The 13,695-nt window shown below is 35.5% G+C and overlaps 1 protein-coding gene across 4 annotated transcripts in view; it reads left to right on the forward strand.

Moving 5' to 3' along the window:
• The window catches only part of MIPOL1 (mirror-image polydactyly 1), a 246,572-nt gene extending 234,493 nt beyond the window's left edge, over positions 1–12,079 (forward strand). For 2 of the 4 annotated variants that reach the window (XM_033107002.1, XM_033106999.1), the window contains one exon: positions 10,649–11,398. In XM_033107002.1, the coding sequence (XP_032962893.1) occupies positions 10,649–10,715 (67 nt within the window). In that variant the 3' untranslated portion in view covers positions 10,716–11,398. Of the gene's footprint in view, positions 1–338; positions 419–10,648 lie in introns of all 4 variants that reach the window. The other 2 variants (XM_033107001.1, XM_033107003.1) reach the window with 2 other exon arrangements.
• Positions 12,080–13,695: the final 1,616 nt, after the last annotated feature.

Here is a 13,695-nt window from a genome sequence, read left to right on the forward strand (position 1 = left end):
GAAAACACCACTAACATACTCTGCTTCAATCTAAGAAATCAAGAGTTTTGAATGGAATAGTTAAAATGGTTGCCCTTGTTATCACTTGGGTTTTTCCTACATTCTATCATTTGCCTGTTAGTTTTTGACACTGATGCTTCTCCCATAGAAGATGCATAAGTCATTCATATCCGTGGCAATTTTATTCCTTTGTGTGCTTAATTTTTCCTCCTGATAAGTTATAAAATCAAAAGGAAGAGCTGAAGATTCTGATTTTCAGAATCAGTGATTCATTGTTATCACATTAACTAAATTCGTCCTGATATAAAAAGGATAACTTTAACTTATTTCTCACTTAGGGTGAAATTTTATTCACCATCTTTCCCAAGAAGACCCCAAACACTCTGCATTTAAAGTGGGGGAAATCTCTTCTTTTCAGGTAATTTCTTTATTATTTGATGTATTATACTTCTGCAAAGGCCCTTCACTAAATGAAATATTTACTAAATGAAATCTTTATAGGAAGTAATTTGCTTCCTTTATTCTTGAAACCTACTTTTAGGAGTCATCATCAAAATTTCAATCTATTACTTTAGAATTGAAACTCCAAATGAAATTACTTGTAATTCCCAGCACATGTGTATGTAATATTTATTCATAAACAAATAAGCAATATCCTTGTGATTTTTCTAGAGCCTCTTCTGCTAGTAACAAGAATACAGTGATGAACAAAATGTACATTGTGCCTGCCCTCAAGAAGCCTCATGGACTTGTTACTGGTGTTGAGTTTTCTTGGGAATCTTACGTGATTTAAATATCCTCTGATAGACAAAGTGAAAAAAAATAACAAATAAAATTGTCACTTGATCTTTTTTTAAATTAAATTTATTGGGGTAACAATGGTTAGTAGAATTATATGGGTTTCAAGTGTACATTTCTATAATACATCATCTATGTATTGCATTGTGTTCACCACTCAGAGTCAGTTATCTTAAGTCATCCTACTATATCAATCACTTTCTGATGTTAAGTTAGGAACATAATCAGAATAACTCCATTATCGCCTGTAAGTACTTTCCTAATAGTATCATCCGTTGCACTTGTGCTGCCATCGACTAATTGGAACCCAGTGGACTGTCCAGACATCTAAGTTACTAACAAAGTCTTAATTAAGCCCTGGATAAATTATACCAAAGTTTTTATTTTAAAATCAAAAACTTGAAATAAGCACCTTAGAGATATATAAAGAAAACATAGCTTTAATCATTCCCCACGTTCTAATTTTTAAATGGGGTAAAACAAAAGTAAAAAGATGCCAAGCTTTACATATTTTGAATGTTTTAACTATTATGGTTATTAGTCATCTAAATTGATACGAATTGATATTATGATTGAGCCTACTTTTTTAAAGTTACATAGTAGAGAGCAAATGTTAGTCTATGTTTAAAATATAGGTAACTTTTCAGTGCCTTGTCTGCCTTAGATATTTGTGACATTGAGTAAGGAATATCATATATCTAATCCAAGCACAGCTGAATATACATGTACTAATTTTTTCTATGTTCTATTTAATCTCAAAGATAAATCCAAGTTTATTGCTTAATTTCAAGGTGGGAAGCAATTTCTTACTGTTAATATAAATCTAAAAGTGAAGTTAAACAAAGCATGGTAAATAAAATGACCCAGGAATTGTGATGTCTGAGTACAGCATACTCCCACTTTCTCATTTTATCTTCCTGTGTAACACACCCTCTTGTTCACAATATTTAAAACCTTAGAACTAGTTTTTAAAGGTATTGCCTGGAGCTCACTATAGGAGTCTCTGTAAATGCATTTTTGGTTTCTACTTAATCTCAAAGATTTGATATGAAGGTTAACAGTGAGATAAATGGTTGATTCCAATTGTTGTAGCATATCCATGTACATTTACCTATGACGTTAACTAGGCTAAGATTTTTAACACAGTCTTTTGTCAAGGAAGACATTTTTAAAATTCCCATAGTCATTTGCATAGAATCTGTTTTATAATAAAAATCGTAAAAGTGGTGTTCATCTAGAGTCCTTATTTATTATCTACTTATCTATTTATTATGAACTTTTTTTTTTTTAAAGATTTTATTGGGGAAGGGGAACAGGACTTTATTGGGGAACAGTGTGTACTTCCAGGACTTGTTTCCAAGTCAACTTTTGTCCTTTCAATCTTAGTTGTGGAGGGTGCCGTTCAGCTTCAAGTTGTTGTCCTTTCAGTCTTAGTTGTGGAGGACGCAGCTCAGCTCCAGGTCCAGTTGCTTCTAGTTGCAGGGGGCACAGCCCACCATCCCTTGCGGGAATCGAACTGGCAACCTGTGGTTGAGCGCCTGTGCTCCAACCACCTGAGCCATCCAGGAGGCAGCTCAGCTCAAGGTGCCGGGTTCAATTTTAGTTGCAGGGGGCGGAGCCCACCATCCCTTGTGGGACTTGAGGAGTTGAACCGGCAACCTTGTGGTCGAGAGCCCACTGGCCAATGGGGGAATCGAACCGGCAGCCTTTAGAGTTAGGAGTATGGAGCTCTAACTGCCTGAGCCACCGGGCTGGCCCTATTATGAACTTTTTGTGATGTCCTTTTCAAAATACTTTCTGTGAATGTATATAGTAAATAATTGTCCTGTATCCTCTTTTTCCTTCAGTAAGTTGATAATTGTGATAATTAGTTTGGCTTTCTGTATTTCTGTTATCAATTTTTTTCTCATTTTCTCTAATATAATTATAGTTGAAATCTTATTTAACTATTATTGTGATAGTGTCCAATTCTAGGTAAATAAATTAAGACCATCTCCAAATCAGCCACAATTCATTATTAACACTGAACTTGCTAAGAAGAATACAAAATTGTTTTAGGCTTCAAGTTTTATAAAATCAAGATCTATTTATAAGTCCCTATCAATGTAATAGTGAACTTGTTCAAATTTTTAAAAATGGTGTCCTTTTCGCAAAGGCAAAATGAAAAATGCCATCATAGTATTGTTAGATTAGTAACGTTTTGGAACTTATTATCTGGTTTTGATAAAGAGTGACACATGGACTCTTCAGTGAATGTGTCTTGAATGTTGAAACACAGACCAATCATTAAACTTTAATTTAAAAAATAGAGTAAGTGGTATGTGCTGTGAACCATATTAGGCATGAAATCAACTTCAGCAAGCAGTGCTCTACAAACACCTTATTTGCCAAGTCTCATCATAGCCTAGAAACTCTTGTTTCCATGCCACAGATGATCAGATTAGACCATCCAGCTTTATCACTCTGTGTCTCTCCATTTCAGTGATACCTGCTGATCTCCGGATCAGTGCCGTTCCCTGAAGGTGAGTTCCGGGCCCCTGATTCTGTGTCTCCCTCTCTACCCCAACTTCTGCATTCATGCTAGGGAACATCAATATCAATGTCATAACCTGTCCTCTTCTTTTGCCTCCTGAATGCTAATGACCTTTTACCTCTTCTCCACTTCAGCTGCAGTGGATGTTGTCATCACTCAGAACTATTCTACATCTGAAATTCAAAGATCAAAGTTGCCTTTTGACAATAACCACAGCCTTATTCCAACTACAATTGCTTTTTAGTTTCAACACAGATCAAGACATCTAGTCCCTTGCTCCCTCCATTTTTCCCTGAACTAACAGCCCTTTATGTACTCGCTTTCTTCTCCACCCAATCTGGATTTTAGGTTTAATCACTTTTTCCCCAGGACACAGTCTTCTTTGTCTTTCTCAGCCCACTTGCCCTATAATTCATACTTATATATGACTTCTTCTTCTATAACTTGCCCTCCCCATGTTTACCCTCAAAGTATAGAGCTGATGAGGAAAAAAACAAATGTCATACTACTATGATGACCAATATCTCCTACACATTTTGTAGTCTGTAGCTGTAGTTGGATTATCAATCCCACCTGACCTTCCTTTTACATGCCCTAGATCACCTCCCTTTCTTGTCCCATTAAACCATCACCAGTCTCCTCCAGCCTTTTTCTTCACCTCATGCGTCCAGCAGAGAACTTTGCCTCCTACTCCATGGGGAAAATTGAATCTAGGATGCGTGAGTTCTGTCAATTTACTTCTTCTATACCTACAAAATTATCCACAGCTGTATTCTTCCCTTCAGTCTCCAAAGAGAAGTTGTCCAGTTGTATTTCCAATGCTTAGACCGCAAGTCGTAATTTATACTCCCATCCTCTGAGACCCTACTTAAAAAGTATCATTTTCATCCCTTAGACTTTAGTGTCTTCCTACAGTCTTCTCTCCCATAGCCCATGAACATATTCATATGCCATCCATTTCTTTAAAAACTTCCTCAGCCATACGTCCCCCTATAACTACAGTCCTCTTTACTTTCTAACCAAGCTCTTATGAAACAGCCGATACTCGGTCTTCATTTTTTTCACATTCCATTCAGGCTTCTTCTTACTTCCATCATACCATGAAAACTCTACTGAAAAGTTTATCATTTCCTAATCACATGGGCACTTTTCACTTTGATCTGGTTTAAGTACTTAACCCTGTTGATCACTCCTTTCTTGAAATTCTCTTCTTTCGATTCTGTTATAGCACCTACTCTTGATCCATCTTTTGCTTCCCTATTTTCTCAAATTCGTTTGCCAACTTCTTCGCTTTAAATACCTGTTTTTATTTGGGTTCTCTCCTCTTCCCACCCAACTTCTCCTTTCGTATTTCTCTCTAAACATTTCTATCCACTCTCATGGCTTCAGTTGCAGCTTCGAGCAAGACTAGTCATGGCCCACCCCTCCAGCCTCATGTCCTGCCCTTCTCCCCGCTCCTACTTCATGATCTTGAGAAACATACTGCTGGTAGGATTTGACACACATCATGCTTTCATGTCTCTGTGCCTTCACACATACTATTTTCTTTGTCTGGAATGCCCATCCTGCTCCCTCTCCATGTCACCCTTCTCCAGGTCACAGTTTCCTTCTTATCCTTTGATACTTAACTCAGTCATCATCAGGAAGCTTTTACAGGCCTTCGCTTTCCTTCCCTACTCGAGCTAGGTCCTGTTTAATACCTGTGCTTATCCTTTTATTACAGCATTTACCAATAACTTATTGGAGTTACCCAAATAAAGATCAACTTCCCCACCTCACTGCCCCTTGTGAGCAGAGGCCCTGTCCTGTCTTTTGAATAGTCAGTGCCTAGAACAATACCTGGTACATAGATAGGAACTACAGAACAAATGCTTATTGATTGAACTGAAACCTATATCATAAACCTAGAATTTGCTCTTTAACACAGACTCTTATGTACAAGTGCCCAGTTCACATCGTGACTTACTGTCCCACCAACACTTCAGATTTATATGGACCTAACTGAACTTATCCTCTACATACGCATATACTCCCCAACACATAGCTGCTGCTTTTCCTCTCCACTGTCTTTGTTAGGATATCACTATCCATCCAAATCCGACACCTGGAAGTCATCCTTCTTGATGACCCCCATCTCACCCTATCCTGCCCTCAAAAGTTACTAAGTCCCTTTGATTCCATATCCTAGATATCTTTCAAATTCAGCCCCTTTTTTCCATCTGCACTGCTGCAGCTCTGGTTCAAATCTCACTAGGATTGCTTTTTTATTGTGGTGCATCTTTATAATATAAAATTTACCATTTTAGCTATTTTTAAGGATTATTGTAATAAGGAACAGTCTGGACTTGCTACCTACAGGCTGACTTGCCTCTATCCCCATCCCTACATTCTTGCCAGTGTGATCGTTCTAAAATGCAAACAATGTTACTAGATGAGTTAAAACCACTGTATTGCTTCCCACTGTCTATATTAGTTGTTTCATCACAAAGTTTGCACAGGTCTAAGCCGAAGGGAAGAAAACTATAATGCAGTGTACCGAGTTTTTCTAAATTTTTTCAACTCAAAGTTTTTCAAACTGAATGGCAACATTAATCAAGATAACGACTGAAACATATAAAAAAGGTAAGATAGTAAGTTTTAGATATGCTAGGTATCATGTGCCTTTGGAATAAACGAGAGATGTCCTGAAGGCAGTTGAATATGTGAGTCTGAAACTCAGAAGAGAATTTTTGGATGGGCATCTGTGTTTGGAAGTCACAAGCGTTTAAGTAGAATCAAAGGAGCAGATAGCATCTCTTGAGGAAAGCATGAAAAGTGTAAAGATGATAAAATAAATCAACATTCAAAAGACCAGCAGAAGAAGAACAGCCATAAAGAAAAGAAAAGAATGAAGTTTTCTTCTCAGCCTGCTGCCATCGTTGAAAGAGAGCAAGATCTTTGATACTGATGGCAAACAATCAGGGCAGCATTTTTCGTGGCTTTTCTGTCTCTTCTGCTGGAAGGATGATTGTTAATCATCTCTCTTGAATTTCCCTGGTTCTTTCTCTTTGGAAAAAGAAAAAAATTAAAAAGCCAACTATGTTTGATGGGGTAACCTCATTGCCTAAATAGTAAGAATGCTTTTTCTGGAGAGAAAATTGTCTAGCCAACAAGAATGCTACTCTCAAATTGACAAATACAAAAGTTACTCTCAAAAATGGAATCTATAGTGAGATTTTTACTTTGGTACAATTCAGTTAATGATAAGGAATTTGTTCTGTTTTTACTCTTTTCTGTCACTTTGCCAAAAAAAATTATATGAAAGAAGATGTGGTACATATATGCAACGGAATATTACTCAGCCATAAGAAATGATGAAATACTGCCATTTGTGACAACATGGATGGATCTTGAGATTATCATTCTAAGTGAAATAAGTCAGACAAAAAAAGTCAAAAACCATATGATTTCACTTACATATGGGACATAAAACTGAAAGCAACAAGCAAACAAGACAGTCAAGCAAAATCTCAGACTCAGACATCGGTTTAGTGTGGTTATCAGAAGATAAGGGGGAAGGAGGGTGGTAGAGGAGGGTAAAAGGGGTCAAATATATAATGACAGAAGGAGATTTGACTTTTCGGTGGTGAACACACACTGCAATATATAGGTGATGTATTACAGAATTGTACATTTGAAACCTATATAATTTTATTAACCAGTGTCATCTCAATAAACAATTTAAAAAATTGTGTAGTCAATAAGAGTAATTAAAGCCCACAAAAAATCAAAAATTGCTTTAAAAGTTGCAGTATTTTTGTAAGTGGTATAGTACATCAGAGAAATCAGGGATGTGGGAATTAGATCTAGCATTGCATCCGAGCTCCAGAATTCACCAGCAGTGTGGCTCTGATCAAATTACCCTCTATATGCTTTGGTTTTGTCATCTGATGAAAACATCTACTCCATGGAGTTAAAATGAAAATTAAATATGTGCAGAAATCACTTCTCTTAGTTCCTGGAACATAATATTCATTAAGTATTACTTGCCTTCTAAAATATATCACAATAGTCATTAAGAGTGAAAAATAGAAGTAAACCAATTAGGAAAATTGGTAAATAACTTATGGTTCATCCACTTGATGGAAAATTATTTCATTATACTACACACATGTTATATATATAAATACATAGAAACATACAAAAATAATGTTAATTGAAAAAATAAGATTTCTATTTAAAATATAGTTGTAAGTATATTGTTTCAAGGTTTTTTGTTTTATTTGTTTTTTTTTTTGTTTCTTTGTTTGTTTTGGGGGTTTTTTGGGGAGGGAATATTGGGGAACAGTATGTTTCTCCAGGGCCCATCAGCTCCAAGTCGTTGTCCTTCAATCTAGTTGAGGAGGGGGCAGCTCAGCTCAAGTCCAGTTGCCATTTTCAGCCTTCAGTTGCAGGGGGCACAGCCCACCATCCCATGCGGGAATTGAACCGGCAACCTTGTTGTTGAGAGCTCGCACTCTAACCAACTGAACCATCCGGCCGTCCTATTTTTCAAGTTTATATAGAAATTATAGCAAATAGTAAACTGTAATGACTATTTCCTAATTATGTGCAATGTCCTCAATTTACTTTCTTAGAATGTGTTGCTAAAATAGCAGATGAAATATACCAACAAATATGTTCCCAATTTGACTTCAGAACTTGAGGAAAAAATTTAATGAAGCTATTAAGACAAATAATCTATTAACCTGTAATCTGAGATCTGTAATTCTCTAGCCGTCCAAACCCTACTGGAAGTAGCTTGGAACTAAGAACAAGGAAGGTTATACTGTTTTACCAGATTTGTCACTGTTTTACCACAGGACCTTGTATAAGGATTTACCTGTCTGTGCGTCAGTTTCTTCATGTTTAAAATGGAGAAATCCTAATCCTAGCTTTAACCCTTTTCCTATTTCATGAAGGCCTTGGGAAGCTATCGTTGAGTAACATGTAAAGCAGTTGGAGCCTATTAAATAAGCCACATAATTTTTTAAAAGATATTATTGATTTGGACAGTAAAGAATAGCCTGCAGGCAAATCCTGCAAGGTGCTTCAACAGACATCCACACCTCCCTTCCTGTTGGCACGGCCCACGTTTGGCAGGTGTATTCCATTCCTTACAGGAAGGAATAGGTGCTTCATTGTGTTTCAGAAGTTAGTAAGCTTTTACAAAACTAAGTAATTGACATTTTTCTCATTTCTGAGATCAAATTTTCGTAAATCATTCAACCTGGATAAACTGAGAATGTGGTTGATCTAGTAATTGTTGAAATATAGGAAAGACATTGCAAAACATGATATTTAAGTATTTCCTCCTCACCTCTTCCCTTAGCAAGAAGTACGAGTTCCAAATGGAAAGACATCGTAATATATAAAAGGGAACAAAGGTGAGATGAGCCTGTCGGTAAAGGAGAAGCTGAAAGAAGCACAGCACAGATTCATCTCTGTAATTTGGGATTTTATTGATTAAGAATTTGTAATGATGATAATAACTGTGCAGAATAGGGCTTATTTTGACATTATGAGGAAGTCCTTTCAATAGTGCACATGATATTGTAGAGGAGTATATATTTAACCAACTTGAAAGTAATATTTTCTGACTTTTTACAATATATGTGGAGATATGCTTTTAATGACTTCTGAAGATTTCTACTGGCAGCCATTTGTTAACAGTAAATGTCATATTTTAACAATACACTTAAAATTTCATATGACATTTCTCTTCCCCCTCCTTCATAATTCGTTAGTGAAACTTTGTCTAAATTAAAGGATTTCTGTAATCCTGTGACTCTTAATATTCAGAGTGAGAAGACAGCAGTAGTTTTCATCACCAGGGAACTTACACAGGCTGATCTGTGACTACAGTGAATTGTTCAGTGAGTCTTCCAGTTCAGTTTTGCACCACCACTAGGCTGGAGCTGTTTTAGTGAAGGTACAATAATATTTCACTTACATTTGAGAAATTTGTAGTAACAAAGGTATGCAAGTTTGCATTTTTACTCTAAGATCATTACTATATTTCTCAAAGCCAAGATTCTTGATGCACTGCATTCATTCGTGTCATGTTCCTGTTTTCTAACAGAACGCGATATATGCAGAGTCATCCAATAAACTTGAGCTAACTTTCAGTGTTGTGGGCCGCTGATGAGTCCCTCTAAACCAGTGCGCATGCCACTAAGGAGACCCTCACTCCTTTAGTGTCGAGTTCTATACTGAGTTTATTTGCAAAGGACCCTCATGCATGGATCCATATCAATGAGGCAAGCTGAAGCAGACTAGACTCGCTCAGCAGTCTTTGAGGAGGAAGGACTGTGTATATGAAAACTGCTGGACATGATTTTCACTTCTAAAGATTTCTCGGTGTGTAACAACGAAGCACGTTTTGGGTGAAGGTTTTATACTTTCAGTAAAGAAAAGAAAAGCAGATAAAACAATCAATGGCCTGATTCCATCACTTTTGTCAAGCCAAACTCTCCCTGATGCACATGAATGCAGTCCCTCTCCCATAGTGTAGCCTAAGAACACCACAGAATGGACGTCAGAACTTTGCATTCTATTTTCAGTATAATTGGTGAGGTTTTAATCAACTGAAAATCACTTATCTTTGACTGAAAAGCACATATCGTCATTCCTAACCTACTTATACTACTCAGGAATAGAAACTTCTTTTTAAATGGAGTGCAGAAAGTCTGGCTTTATTGGCATCATATCTTTTTTATATATATTTAAATTATTTCCATGCCACTGAGACAAAGTATTTACCCCCTAGCCACCTAATTCCCAGCCTTATTTTCATCAGCTGATGCTATGAAAAAGAAATTTAATGCATAAGAACTGTACTCTATACCAGTGTGTCACATATTTAACTAAGTAACAGGTGTAAGATTGCTGGTATTTCTATATTGAAATATGTACTTCTTAGGTAAAAATCAGCTTGAAATTGCTCAACGTTTAATATGCCATCCTGTCATTGCGTAGTAAATGATTGATTCACAACCTTAACGCAAGTAGGTAAATGCACTGAAATGCGTATCTTACATGTTGCATGTAGCATCTAATGCTGACATAATGTGAAGAAGATCTGGGTTAAAGTCTGTGTTGTTGCTGTTTTTTTAACCTCAAATACTTGACATGCTGCACCAGTGTCTCTCGCTTACAGTAATGCTTTGTTTCTTAACACGACTCCCAGGGCTGCTTGGTCACAGGCAAATACTGTCCTTTTCCAGCCAAAACATTCCTGACAATAATTGCACTTTTTATGCTCTTTTTTTCCCTTCCCACCCCCTGCCCCCAACTTAGGTTGGAAAGGCTGGTGGACGTCCTGAGGAAGAAGGTGGGAACAGGGACCGTGAGGACAGTGATCTGACAGAAAAACCGCCAGTCTGGGAAGCAATCACATCTGGTGACCAGGCTGCTTCATTCAACACTGTGTAAACACTAAAGCCTTAACTTAGCAAACAGTTGTTAGAAGTGGGACACTCCAGCCACATTCCAAGCTGAGATAAAATCAAATCACAAATGTTTAACCACTTTGCTGCTGACTTGAGTTATTTATCCAAATGTATTAACTACAGACTTTTACCAATGGGTAGCTATAAAGTTGTAGTTTATTTTGTAACAATTTTCTATCTCACTGTATTTAATATAACTGTTTTTACTGAGAGACTTTTACAGAAACATTGCGAAGTTGGTCAGGATCATATCTTCACATAGGGCTCTTTCGGAATCAAAATGCAGCAAAGTAAATATTGTCTAAACCTTAATCCACTGTGTTAGGTCAAAACTTCAAATACATGCATTTTTCAATATGGAGTTTATTTCTTACCTGATGAGAGAAGCTCAGACATAAGAGTGTATAGTCTTCCGTCAATGCATACATGTAGTCTTTGTTAGTATTCAAGAATATTAAGTATAGATACCAAGAATTAAATGTATAATTCGTTTTAGTAAGAGTTGAATACATTAAAATTACATTAATCATGGCATGATTGTTGTTCCACTACAAAAAATGCAAACTTTTCAATAAAGAGAAGATATTGTTCATATGTACTTATAAATTCACATTATCAATAGTTTTTAATGTTTGGTCTGAATAATTATCTAAACTCTATTTAAGCTGTAGAAATTGCCAGGTTTGTCTAATAGACTGGGACACTTTGGGCTTGAAAATTAGCCTGTGCCCAGCGTGACTCCATACAAGAAGGCAAGAGGCCATCAAACATGTTAAGTATTATTTTTTATTATTTTCATTTAGATTATCATTTGAATTTTTGTTGTGGAGGGGGAGAATTCAGTATGTAATATACAATAAAACTATACTGTAAAAATATATGGGCTTGGAACAAAATAAACCTCCGATTTGGTTCAGGTTACCTGCTTTGTATTTTGTGTAAAAGAGAACTTAAAATAGTTACAGCAGAGCAGTCGCTTCTAATCATGACATTATTAATAAAGGTAAGATGCATGTCTTTGGCTATAGAAAAAATATCTTCTTTTAGACTGAATAGATGAGAGGCCAATAGAAAATGACTATGCCTGGAACTGGATGAAAAGGACAAGTAAGGATTGAATTCATGAAAATTTTGTAGGCAAATGAAAATTTTTCTATGTCTGTACAATTTTTTAATTCATCTTTAAGACTAAGCTAAATTATCTATCATTGCCTGTTTTTAGGACAAATACAGAATAATTTTTCGCACCATTCTTTTATGCACCATTGGAGATTATCCATTTGAATTTTTTTCACTCTGCAGTAAAATGAAAAGTGCTTTATCACAGAGTGACAAAAGAATCATAATGCTAACAAACTCAATTTCTTCCTTATTAAATCCATTAAATTAACTGAGAGTTAGAATCATCCCATTGAATTAAATTTTAGAATTCACTCATGTTGTCGACTTTTAATTATTTTTTAAACTAATAATTAGAAAATAAAGAACAACAGGGGTTAAAAATAAGCTAACTGGATTTACTGTATAATCCTAAAGAGAATTATAGCCTCTCATAGGTCAGTGACTGTATAAATAGAGAAATTTGAAATAATTTGGTCATGCATGGAGTCTTGTTTCCTGGCTCTAATTGAAACATGTAACCACTCCATGTGTGAAGATACAACACCTTGCAAGTCATGAAGGTAAGTAAAGAGAAACAATTCTTGTCACAAAATCGTCCATTTCTGAATCCTCTTCAAATAAATCACAAATAAACTTGAATTTTCAGTTTAGTCCTGAAGAATAGACAGTTTTCTTGAGTTATTTTGCTTGGGATTTTATAAAACACAAAGTATAACAAAGATATTTTACAATTTCCAGACATTTCTTTCTGTACCTAAACAATCAGATTAGAACAACCAATTCCTGTAATCAATATCTAGAACTTTTATAGAATTTGATATTATAAAGTTAAATTTACAAAAATTCTAACATCTGCTATTGTTCTTTGTGTGTAATCTCCAAAATATTGCATCCCCTTGCAAATGAATTGTCCATAAAATTACAAATGCTAAGTATTACAGCCAAATATTATCATTAATTCATTTCTTGCACTAAAAAATGTCCACCAACAATGTTTCAAATAGCCTTTTTTATGTGTATGAGGGAATAACCTTGCTCACTGAAGATCAGTTCTCTACGTATTCAATAATAAAGTAACTTAAGAAGTAATCCACACAGCCCAGAGGTGTTGCTTTGAGTTTGTTTCCTACAGTAACATGAGAATTCACTTCTTATAAAAATAAGTAGTTCAGAAGTAAGGCAAATAAGATAATACAAACTTGCATAGCACTTGATGATTTAAAAAGTCTTTCACATTTGTATTTTTGACCCTATCAACAACCATATACTAACAACAATAAGTTATATGTATCAGCTGCATAATAATTATAATTTTCGTATTATTGTTATTGTTATTACATACATTTTACCAATGAGGAAACAGACTCAGAGAGGCTAGGAGCTTGTCAAGGACTGGCTAGGACTAAAAGCTGAGGTCTTACAACTAAACTCCATTCAACCGTAGGTCTCCAAACATTTTTTTTTTAATGTTTTAATAAAGATTTTTACTCTTACTGTTTCTGTTATTATTGTACCTTTTTTTATACACATACCTATGAATTATCTAAAAATCAGGATTGTACTCATTTCTTTCAGTGAAATGCAGTAATGTGAACTGTATGTGTAAATAGCATCACATTATTGCTACCTCTCTATAGGATCATAGTAGCAAGCATGCTAATTAGGAATATTGTGACAATTCATTGTGAATAAAAAATAACCTTGAGTTACTTTTTACTATTTTAAATTTGGCCTGATGCTAAAACTTGACTGTAGTTTTATCAAATGGAAGTC

The sequence above is a fragment of the Rhinolophus ferrumequinum genome, chromosome 6 (genome assembly GCF_004115265.2).
Source record: "Rhinolophus ferrumequinum isolate MPI-CBG mRhiFer1 chromosome 6, mRhiFer1_v1.p, whole genome shotgun sequence".
Lineage (NCBI taxonomy): Eukaryota > Metazoa > Chordata > Mammalia > Chiroptera > Rhinolophidae > Rhinolophus > Rhinolophus ferrumequinum.